Source organism: Neomonachus schauinslandi, chromosome 1 (assembly GCF_002201575.2).
Source record: "Neomonachus schauinslandi chromosome 1, ASM220157v2, whole genome shotgun sequence".
In the NCBI taxonomy this organism is placed as follows: domain Eukaryota; kingdom Metazoa; phylum Chordata; class Mammalia; order Carnivora; family Phocidae; genus Neomonachus; species Neomonachus schauinslandi.
In genome coordinates, this window is record NC_058403.1 from 155333911 (window position 1) to 155346106 (window position 12196).

The 12196-nt window shown below is 45.3% G+C and overlaps 1 protein-coding gene across 2 annotated transcripts in view; it reads right to left on the reverse strand.

Moving 5' to 3' along the window:
• Nucleotides 1-837: 837 nt before the first annotated feature.
• SLC41A3 (solute carrier family 41 member 3) overlaps nucleotides 838-12196 on the reverse strand; it is a 94268-nt gene continuing 82909 nt past the window's right edge. Inside the window, exons 8-10 of one of the 2 annotated variants that reach the window (XM_021695072.2) lie at nucleotides 7242-7376; nucleotides 2933-3081; nucleotides 838-1735 (exon numbers count right to left, since the gene is read on the reverse strand). In XM_021695072.2, coding sequence (XP_021550747.1) covers nucleotides 1526-1735; nucleotides 2933-3081; nucleotides 7242-7376 — 494 coding nt within the window. In that variant the 3' untranslated portion in view covers nucleotides 838-1525. The remainder of the gene's footprint in view (nucleotides 1736-2932; nucleotides 3082-7241; nucleotides 7377-12196) is intronic. The other variant, XM_044916176.1, reaches the window with a different exon arrangement.

The window sequence follows — 12196 nt, forward strand, 5'->3', positions numbered from 1 at the left end:
TCAGATAATCCCACTCCTATTCCCTCCCCAGTTCAGGGGAGTTTCTGGTGGTAACAGCCCCTTAACTGTGCCCAGGCATAGGGTGCTTCACCATTGTTCCCCATGTATCTGTAAACTGTCCCTTCTTCAAGCCCTGCCCAATTACACCAGTTAGGATGCCACCTCTTTCCTTCTGGGGCACTGATACAAGATGGTCTATGTCCATATGTGCTAAATTAATAAGTAAATACCTGTTTTACCAGATGAAGATAATAATCCTCAGTCCAAACCATGGCTAAAGTTGTTGTGATGAGTTAATAAACAAGAAGTAGCAGGCGCCTGGGTGATTCAGTCAGTTGAGCATCTGATTCTTGATTTCGGCTCCAGTCATGATCTTGGGGTCATGGGATTGTGCCCTGTGTTGGGCTCCATGCTCAGCGTGGAGTCTGCTTGAGATTCTCTCTCTCCCTCTGCCCTCTCCCCACTCGTGTGTGCTCTTTAAATAAATAAATTAAATTAATTAAAAAAAAAGAATCAGGAAGTAAACATATATTTTAAAAAAGTGAGGGCATTCTGGAGTAGTGGTTCTCAAATGTGAGAGTGTATCAGAACAACATGGAGGGCTTATTAAACCTACATTGCTGAGCTCTACCCCAAGATAGGCTGATTTGGCAGGCCTAGGGGAGGGAGGGTAAACAACTTGCATTTCTAACAAGTTTCTCTGTGATGTTGATGCTTCTATGCTGGAGACCACAGTTTGAGAAACAGACACTAGAGAAACACCAGAGGTTTTTTGTTACTTATAGACCCCAAGTCTCATGGTGGCATTAACTATCTTTAAGGACACAAAGGCCAAGTATAATATAATCTATGTTTTATTTTATACTTCTCTGATCATTAAAATCTAAACAGAAGTTTTGCTTAAACATAAAAGGAAGAAAAAGAGAAAAAACATTAACAGGATTAAATACTGGGAGCAGATGAAGGGTGTGCAAGGAAGGGCTGTCTTGGGAAGGGCTGCACATTTGCAGGCACACTGGCAAAATGGCCAACGAAGCTCAGAGCTAGTGAAGACTGTGCTTAAGCCACAGCTCAGTCCTGAGGCTTGGGCACAGAAGGCATCTCATTCCTGCTCCTCCCCAATCCAGGCTGCATGGGCACAGAACAGTGCCAGCATATCTCCCAAGTGCACTGGACATGTCTCTTCCTTCAGCATCTTCAGGCCAGAGTCCCCTGCTCTCCACACATACATGCACACTCATTTGCACTCACCAAGCACATGGGTGTGAACTTATGTCCGGGAACATGCAGTCACATTCACACACAAACAATGCTTCTGATTTCAGGCCTCCCTCACCCTCACAGGCTCAGGTTCCAACTCCAGAGTCAAGATGTGTGTTAGTGTCCTTAGCAGACTGACAAAGGGCCACTGCAGAGGCAGGGTGTCAACCATCTTTCCTGAGGACCCAGGCAGGGAGAAACTGTATTCTGTACCCTGCTGGTGTGAAGGAAAATTCTACTGAGCAACTGGGGCTGCCTGGGCTCATTAGGGAGGTCCAGATGCTGGTTCTGAGAAGCCATCCAGCCCTGCTTCACTCCTCAATAACCAGTTGATAAGAAAGCAGAGTGTCAGAAGGCCAGTCCCTAGGAGGTCCCCCAACCCTGTGAGATAGGGGATACAGTGGTTGTCTGGATCCAGGGCCTGGTGCCATGTCAGCCGAACCATCACTTCTGCCAGGTACAGGAGAATCGTCACCTGGCACAAGAGCAAGCAGACACAAAAAATAACAACTAAGTCAGATAGTCAAGTGTCACTAAGAAACAGCAAATTTCAAAGGCAGATACCAAGGTGGACATGTCCACTCCAAGGAGTCCCCTTCCTTTAGCTTTTCTTGGGGCTAGTGCCCAGCTATGAACTCATGCAGAGGCAGGAAGTCCACCCTTATCCATAGTTGCCTAGCCTCCCTCCCTGTGGTCAGGTCCTACTTGTGGCAAACTGAGGTGCCAGACAGACCATCTCTGCTACACCAACTCCTCTCACTATCCTTGAAAACTCAAGACATAGACCTTATTGGGACTTCAATTTGAGTTTGCTGGAAGCCCTTGTATGGGCAGCTTTGGACATTAAGCCTTTCCTGAAAGTGCCAGTAGTGAGCACAGTCCTGGCCTCATTCCAGGGCTCCTCGGTCCCCTGTCCCAGGCTGACTCCAGCCCCTTCCCTGCTCCTGCTCAAGACAGTTTGTCAGAGTGCCCCAGCCCTGTTCAGGGTCAGGGACATGCTGCAATTGTAAATGCCCTAACTCAGGGAGATTTGAACATGTCAGTCCCTAGTTCTAGCACTGCCCTCCTAGAATTGCCCATCAGTGTCCACAGTTATCTCTGCAGACAACCTGGGCCCACGAGGGGCATCAGTCAGCTAGTCTGGGCAGACAGTCTGCTGAGTACTACCCAGAGGCAGGCACCAGCTTAATCTCTTTCATCATGTCCTTATCACCATCCAGTCCTGACTTAAGTCCCTACATGCCTTTCAGCAACACTCCAGCAGGGGGCTGGTCTCTGCCCACCCTATCTGTGATGGTTGGTGTGCATGGCACAGATCATCAGTTGGACCCACTCATCAACTTGCTTCACGGCAACTTGCTGCAACTTCAGGATGAACCTTTGATCCTCTGCTGAGGAGTGTGCAGTGTGCTATATGTAGTATGGAGTGTGCCTTGTGGGGGGTGTACCCTATGAAATGTGCAGTGTAGCATGTGCTGTGTGGAATGTTCAGTGTGAAGTGTGCAATACAGAGTGTGGAGTGGCTTCTCTGTCTGGATCATGCCCTTGGGCTTGAACAAGTTGGCTCTTGGAAGATGGGGGTCCTGGAACTGCCCCCCCTGCCAACCAAGACAAATCTTGCTGGCTGACCAACCACTGAATGCTGCTCTGATACTGCTATAGTCATCCTCACCTGGATCAGGCTTGCTAGCAGATAGAACACCACAAAGATCTTACTGTCTGGGACCAAATGGCCTTCCAACAAGTAGATGATGTAGAAGAAAATCAGATGGCCCGGAACCACCAGAAAGAGCAGGACTCGGGCTGATATGGAATTAATTTCTGGAAAAAACAAAACCAAGGAGATTGTGTAACCTGCTGGGCAGCAGAAGCCACCTTGGCGTGTGACAGTCTCCAGTGAGGCACCCACATTCATTTATCTATTACACGAGTGTTTACTGAGCATCTAGTATGTGGCAGGCACATTCTCGCATATGGGGATATACTCCTCTCCCTTCCCTCATGGAATTGACATTTTAGGGAAGAGAGAGAGAGAAAAAAAAAAAACCAAAAAAACAAAACAGAATCGAGTAGCAGTCATTTCAAACTGACCAGTGCGAGGATGAAAATAAACCAGGATAATGTGGTAGAGAACAAAGTGTATATTAGTAGGATGAATACTGGAGACTAGAAGCCCTTGAGAGAAGATGACATCTAGGCTGAGATATGAATCTGGAGGAGAGGACTCTGGGCAGAGGAAAGGGAACATGCAAAGGGCTTAAGGTGGGAGAGAGCTCTGGAATGTGGACAAACAAAGGCTCAGCATGTGGAATTAGTAATCCAGGGAAGGGTGGCACACTCATGGGAGGCCTCAGGCAGCCCCTTCCTCATGCTAAGCCTCTGGGACTCATTCAGCACATTCTCTTTTGGCTTCAGTACTCTAAGAATTTGAGATTCTGCAAGAAGTGTGACTTCCCTGCCCCAACCACACACACTTTTAAAAATTGTAACATATGAATGCAACTGACTTCTCAATGGAAATAGAGTTTCAATAAAAAGTCTCCATTTACCTCTGAGTTAATATATTTCATCAAGCTAACAAGAAAGAGGAGGAACCACCATACAGCTTAGAAGCTAAAAACACTACCATAAAATATGTAGAGAGAGGCTGAGAACACTCAAGAGCTCCAAAATCTATTCATGATGAAAAATTAGACAAGGTATGAAAAGATTCTTTGGAAAAAAAAGTAGAAGCAAAATAAATAATTGCTATTGGCAGCTGGCCCTAAAACTCAAGAAAATCTATAGAAACATTACATAAATAAGAATTCAGTAAAATATTTAGATGCTGCTATAGCATCTGGGTGTCCTCCATCACCCAGATCCATATGTTGTAAATCTAACCCTCAATGTGATGGTATTTGGAGATGGTTAGGTCATAAGGGTACAGCACTCATGAATGTCATTAGTGCTTATAACCTTATAAAAGACACCTCAGACACTTCACTCCTTCCACCATGTGAGGACACAGTGAGAAGACAGCTGTCTACAAACTAGTAAGCAGGCCATCACCAGACAAAATTTGCTAGTGCCTTGACCTTGAACTTCCACAAACCAAAACTATAAAAAATAAGCTTCTTGTATTTATGAGCCACCCATTCTATACTTCCATTATAGCAGCTGAACTAAGACAGATACAGAAATAATGGAGAAATAGAAACAGATTTTCTATATATAAATGACAAATCAGAAAATTCAATGGTAATTTCCACTTCAAGACAAGATGGCTAGACATAGTTCTTCCTATTCCTCTCATTAAATACAACTAAAAACCCTGGACATTATATATAAAACAAACATAAGAAGATTTGAAAAGGTGGAGAGAAAGGGTGGGCTGGCCAGGGACCTGGGGACCCAACAAACAACACAGAAGTGAATTCCCTGAGTTGTTGTTTTGGTGTTTTGGGGGAGTTTTGCCTCATATATCCCAGACCAGATGCTAGAGAAGTCAGCAACTCAGAAACGTCAATGGGCACAGACCAAAAAAAAAAAAAAAAAAAAAAAGACTCAACAAAAGCCCGCTCTGTCTAGCCAAAAGTCCAAAAGAGGGACAGCCTAGCAAAACACAGAACTTTTAGGCAACTTCTCTATTCCAGCCAAACATCACAGGAAAAACTACAGCCCCACTTCCATTAGCAAAGGCCAAGAGGGGAGCCTGGACTTCTGACCAAATCTAGGTGGAATGTGCCACTCACCCCTTCTGGTTGAGGTGGGATAGAGAAGGCTGAGTGGAGAGTAAGTGGTACTCTGCCTGGTGGTAATGAGCTCCCCACTCAACCATGTCTGTGAAGGCCATGTGGGCAGCAATAACAAAGCTTCCCTCTCCCTCTCAGCCAGGGTAGTGTCAGAGGAACGTGGACTCCTCCCCAGCCCACCAGCAATGAAGTGCTCCTCTTCCTCCAGTGTATGAACAGAGACGGTGGGGATGGTAGGGGTGGGGGGAAACCTGGGCTTCTACCCCCATCTGGCAGTAAGGAAGCAATGCATTCCCTTTCCTTCAGTAGTGCAGTGTCAGAAAAGGTAGCTGAAAAAGACTTAAATGAGATCCACAGTTTCATAACATATACCCCGAATGCCTGGAATTCAATCTGAAATCACTTCTTATAAAAGAAAAAAAATGTCAACTTGATAAGACAACCAAGAGACACTAAGAATGAGATGACACAGATGGCAGAATTATCTGAAAGCAATTTTTTTAATTTTTAAAAATTTTTAAAAGATTTTATTTATTTATTTGAGAGAGAGAGAATGAGAGAGAAAGAACACATGAGAGGGGATAGGGTCAGAGGACGAAGCAGACTCCCTGCCGAGCAGAGAGCCCGATGCGGGACTCGATCCAGGGACTCCAGGATCATGACCTGAGCTGAAGGCAGTCGCTTAACCAACTGAGCCACCCAGGCACCCTGAAAGCAATTTTAATGAATCCATTGTAGAAGTGCTTCAACCAGCAATTACAAATATACTTGAAACAAATTATAAAAATAGAAAGTTTTGGTAAAAAAAAATCAGAAAGTCTCAGAAAAGAAACAGAAGATACAAAGAAGACCCATGTGGAAATTTTAGAACTGAAAAAATACAATAGCCAAAAAACCGCAAACAACTCAATGCAAGGGATGACTGGCTGAGTGAAGAGGGCAGAGGAAAGAATCCATGAACTTGAAAAAAAACTATGGAAATTAGCCAATCTGAATAAGAGAGAATAAAATAGGCTGGGGGAAAAATTGAACAGAGACTCCAGGGCTTGTGGAACAAAAGATCCACCATTCATGTCATCAGAATACAGGAAGGAAAGGAAGAAGACAGTGGGGCTGAAGGTGTATCGAAGAAATCATGGCTTAAAATTTCCCACATTTGGCAAAAGATAAATCCATGTACTGCAAGGAGCTAAGTAACCCCCAAACATGGCAAACCCTAAGAAATCCACACCAATGTGCATCATAACTCAAAGACTAAAAAGTAAAGAAAAAGTCTTGAAACAAACAAAAGACAAAAAATAATTCAAATGACAGTAATTTCTCATCAGAAACCAGGGGATTCAGAAGAAAGGGGCACATTTTTCAAGTGCTGAAAAGAACCATCAATCCTGAATTTTATATCTGGCAAAAATATCCTTCAGGAATGTGCCAGCAAATCTACCCTAAAAGAATGGCTAAAGGTAGTTCTTGAAACAGAAAGGAAATGATTAAAAGAAAATGCAGTGGGAGAAAAGATCCAAGTTTTAAAAGTAACAAAAAGAAAAGGCCTCAAAAGGTTTCCAGTGGTTCTCAGAATAGAATCCAGTCTCCCTTCGTCAAGCTTCAAGGCCCTATAATGACCAACCCCTCCCTCCCTGGTCTCAGTTTTCTCCATCCTCTCCCTTGCTCATTATGCTCAGGCCTCCCTGGCCTTTCAGTTCTTCAGACTTACCAAGCTCCTTCCTGCTTCTGAGCCTTTGCTCAGGCTGTCCCCCCTGCCTCAAATGCCCCTCTTGCTCCAGCACGCCTCCTCCACCCACACCCTCCCCTGCTCCCCCCATCATCCTCAGAGAGGAACTTGCCAAACCCATATCTCAATATCTCCTGAAATTCCTTCCACTGGACCCTGTAGTTTTTTATTTTAAAACATGCCACGATTTGTAGTTAAATGCTCCTTTTTTGGTGTGTTTATCTGCTCTTCTGGATCATGTAAATCCATGTGGGCAAGAATCAGCTTTCTCTGACTCATCACTGCAACCTGACACCTAGTACCTGGCAGAATTAAATATCTGAATGAATGGATGGATCAACCAGAGGCAGAGGTGGGGAGTCAGGTCTCTGGGAGGAGGAGCTGTGTCCTTGAAGATGATCTGGGCTGAGGTCAGCACTGGTCTTAGACATCTGTTGCTACAGAGCAGATTCCAATGATGGCAATTTTTACTTGTGTAAGGAAATGGCCACATGGCCTCTGGAAGACACCAGACCCACCTGAGGTGCAAAAAGTGGAGCATGGGTTAGGCCAGAACTGTTTCATCCAGAGGGGGAGAACACCAGGCGTGCTCCACATGTGCAGGTAGGTGGAGATCCGGCTGGTCTGAATGGCCACCAGATTGCCACCAACACCTGGGAGGAGAAAAAGAATGTGGTTTCCCCTTTTTTATGCCAGTCTCTAAGTTCTATCTCTTACTTTAAGTCTATGTCTTCCAGGAAGACTTCCTTGACTGATTCAGCACTGGATCTTTCTTCCTTCCCTCCCACTTTACCACAGATCTTGTTCGGCCCCAAGCAAGGGTAAACTGGACCTTGTGAGTGAGGTATCACCTTGACAGCTATCTCTATGGTGAAGGAAGTGTGACTGGCAAAGTAGGTTTTTAATACATATTTGTTGGGTAGAGGGAGGGGGTAGGGAATAGGGAGAGAGGAAGGGAAGACAGTGACAGAAAGGTCTATGGAAAGGTATTTTGATAAGCCATTAAAAGTCGTAGGATGTGACAGGAATCAGATTCCAGAATGGAACATCTGAGAAAATGAAAGTGTTTTTTCCCCTAAGGTGGGAAGGAGACAGAAGAGAAATTGGGGACAGCAGCAAGAGAAGAGGAGCTATCATATGCAACAGGCCTGGGGCTTACTGCTGAGGCCCCAGCTTCCACATGGAGTGGACTGTGCGCAGCCCTGCCAGGACCCCAGGGCCCAGAAGACAAAGGCCATGCCAAGCTCCCTCTGCAGGGCCAGGATCTGGGGCTGGCAGAGAACAGGGCCTACTCATGGCCCTCTCCTTTAGAGGGTGGGCGGGCTGCCCCCATTCGATTTCCTCAGCCCCCTGGGGATTAATCCCTCACTGGGCCAGATGTGCCCCAGTGATGTCCAGAGGGAGAAACCCTGGATACAAAGAATGGTCTGTGGGCAGAGGACAGCTGCAGATCTATTTTGCTAGACCCACATGATTTTTTATGTATGTATGTATGTATGTATGTATGTATGTTCAGTCAGCCACCATATAGCACATCATGAGTTTTTGATGTAGTGTTCAATGATTCAATAGTTGCGTAGCACTGGGTGTTATACACGATTTAAAAAAAAAGGAAAAACCTTTTAAAAAGTAGCTCAAAATAATTGCCAGCTTCTCATAACAAGTCAGTTGGGGGCAACTCCAGACCTCCAATCTTGACAGGCAGCAACTGGATGGAGCTGAGCAGGCCCCACCCTCTCCACTCCAGGAACATGCTCTGCAGCATGACTGTTCCCTGCCACTCCTTACAGCCCAGTTACTGTCACACCTGCCGAACTCATTCAAATTGCTTTTGTGGCACCAGAGGCATCTGAGTTGGTGACATACAAGGAAATCTTTCCAAGTGTTAAACATCGGGACCTTACTTAGGTGATGCAGTCCTCTAGGTGGCCAGCCCCTTGTGTGAGTGGCCAGCCCTGCCTCTGTTGGGAGCAGACCTACTAGGTGTCACTGACATGCAAGGAACAATCACCTAGGTTCCCATGGAAGTAGGGGGAGGGGGTGCCCAAGGGCCTCTGAAGCCTATTTCTTTTTTTTAAGATTTTGTTAGGGGAGAAGCAAGATGGCAGAGGAGTAGGAGACGTAAATTTCCTCTGGCCCCAGGAATTCAGCTAGATAGGTATCAAACCATTCAGAACACCTACAAACTCAACAGGAGATCAAAGAAAAGAATAGCAGCAACTCTCTGAACAGAAAAGCGACCACTTTCTGGAAGGTAGAACATGCAGAGAAGTGAATCCGAGGCGATATTCTGGAAGATAGATGGCGGGGTGAGGGAGCCTCCATCAGCCGGCTACCAGCAAGTGATAAGAGCACGGAGCACAAAATCGGAATCTGCTCCGCTGAGGGACAGCACTCCAATGGCTAAGCGCGGGGTGGAACCCTTGCTGGGACAGTGTGGTCTCAGGACCCTCGGGGTCACAGAAAGACTGGGGGTGTCTGAGTGTGGCAGAGCTCCCAGGTATCGGAGCAGGGAAACCGGCTGCAGAGACGGAGCCGAGGAGTGGGCTCTCAGCTCAGGATTGCCATAAACATGATCTGGCACAGCCGGGCCACTGCTCTTCCAGCAGGAACCCAACAAGCGACAGATCCGGGGAGACTCCCCTTCCTCCCTGGGGAGGAGTGGTGCGGGAGCGCACCTCACGGATCTACTGGGTTTGGAGACTCCACACGGGGTTGGGTGCCAGAGATAGAAATGCTCGGTCACAAGCCAGGTGAGCACGGAGTGCATCCGGAGACTGGGGAGATTGGAGTGATTGACTGCTTTTCTCTGGGGGCTCACTGAGGAGTGGGGCGCCGAGTTCTTGGCTCCTCCAGGGTGGCGATTGGGAGGCCACCATTTTCACTCAGGGAACTTGAGCTTGCAGGGAACAAAAGCTCCCAAGAGCAAACCCAAGCAGATTACTTAGTCCGGCCCCCCGGCAAGGGGGGGGCAATTCCGCCTCCAGCAAAGACATTTGAGAACCACTGCAACAGTCCCCTCCCCCAGAAGATCAGCAAGAACAGCCAGCGAAGACCAAGTTTACTGATCAATGAGAATGGCAGAACTTCAGCACTAGGGAAATACAGCACATAGAATTCATGGCTTTTTTCCCCATGATTCTTTAGTCTTTCAAAGTTAATTTTTTACATTTTCTTTTCTTTTTCTATAATTTTTAGTTGAATTTTTCTTCTTTCCTTTTTCAACCAACATCTTATCAATTCAATTTTAAAAACCTTTAATTTTTCATTTTTTACACTCATATTTTCTCTTCATTGTATTTAACCTTATATATATATATATAAATATATATAAAGTTTTTCGTTCTTTAAAATTTTGCGATACACTTCCTTCTAACAGACCAAAATATACCCTAAATCTAGTGTATGACATTGTCCTAGTTTCCCGCCTGATCACATTTTTAAAAAATTTTTTTATTGTTATGTTAATCACCACACATTACATCATTGGTTTTAGATGTAGTGTTCCATGATTGCTGTTTGTGCATAACACCCAGTGCTCCATGCAGAACGTGCCCGCTTTAATACCCATCACCAGGATAACCCATGCTCCCACCCCCTTCCCCCTAGAACACTCAGTTTGTTTTTCAGAGTCCACCGTCTCTCATGGTTCGTCTCCCCCTCTGATTTCCCCCCTTCATTCTACCCTCCTACTATCTTCTTTTTTTTTTTTTCTTAACATATATTGCATTATTTGTTTCAGAGGTACAGATCTGAGATTCAACAGTCTTGCACAATTCACAGCACTTACCAGAGCACATAACCTCCCCACTGTCTATCACCCAGTCAGCCCATCCCTCCCACCCCACCCCCCACTCCAGCAACCCTCAGTTTGTTTCCTGAGATTAAGAATTCCTCATATCAGTGAGATCATATGATACATGTCTTTCTCTGATTCACTTATTTCACTCAGCATAATACCCTCCAGTTCCATCCACGTCGTCGCAAATGGCAAGATCTCATTCCTTTTGATGGCTGCATACTATTCTATTGTATATATATACCACATCTTCTTTATCCATTCATCTGTCGATGGACATCTTGGCTCTTTCCACAGTTTGGCTATTGTGGACATTGCTGCTATAAACATCGGGGTGAACGTACCCCTTCGGATCCCTACATTTGTATCTTTGGGGTAAATACCCAGCAGTGCAATTGCTGGATCATATGGTAGCTCTATTTTCAACTTTTGGAGGAACCTCCATACTGTTTTCCAGAGTGGCTGCACCAGCTTGCATTCCCACCAACAGTATAGGAGGGTTCCCCTTTCTCCACATCCCCGCCTACATCTGTCGTTTCCTGACTTGTTAATTTTAGCCATTCGGACTGGTGTGAGGTGGTATCTCATTGAGGTTTTGATTTGTATTTCCCTGATGCCGAGCAATGTTGAGCACTTTTTCATGTGTCTGTTGGCCATTTGGATGTCTTCTTTGGAAGAATGTCTGTTCCTGTCTTCTGCCCGTTTCTTGATTGGATTCTTTGTTCTTTGGGTGTTGAGTTTGATAACTTTTTTTTTTTTAAAGATTTTATTTATTTGAGACAGAATGAGAGAGAGAGAGAGAGCACATGAGAGGGGGGAGGGTCAGAGGAAGAAGCAGGCTCGCTGCCGAGCAGGGAGCCCGATGCGGGACTTGATCCAGGGACTCCAGGATCATGACCTGAGCCGAAGGCAGTCGCTTAACCAACTGAGCCACCCAGGCGCCCCGAGTTTGATAACTTCTTTATAGATTTTGGATACTAGCCCTCTATCTGATATGTCATTTGCAAATATCTTCTCCCATTCTGTCAGTTGTCTTTTGGTTTTGTTGACTGTTTCTTTTGCTGTGCAAAACCTTTTTATCTTGATGAAGTCCCAATAGTTCATTTTGGCCCTTGATTCCCTTGCCTTTGTCGATGTTTCTAGGAAGAAGTTGCTGCAGCTGAGGTCGAAGAGGTTGCTGCCTGTGTTCTCCTTTAGGATTTTGATGGACTCCTGTCTCACATTGAGGTCTTTCAACCATTTGGAGTCTATTTTTGTGTGTGGTGTAAGGAAATGGTCCACTTTCATTTTTCTGCATGTGGCTATCCAGTTTTCCCAACCCCGTTTGTTGAAGAGACTGTCTTTTTTCCATTGGACATTCGTTCCTGCTTTGTCAAAGATTAGTTGACCATAGAGCTGAGGGTCCATTTCTGGGCTCTCTATTCTGTTCCATTGATCTATGTGTCTGCCTTGATGATGACAGCTTTGTAATAGAGCTGGAAGTCGAGAATTGTGATGCCACCAACTTTGCTGTTCTTTTTCAACATTCCTCTGGCTATTCGGGGTCTTTTCTGTTTCCATACAAATTTTAGGATTATTTATTCCATTTCTTTGAAAACAGTGGATGGTATTTTGATGGGGATTGAACTGAATGTGTAGATTGCTCTAGGTAGCATTGACATCTTCACAATATTT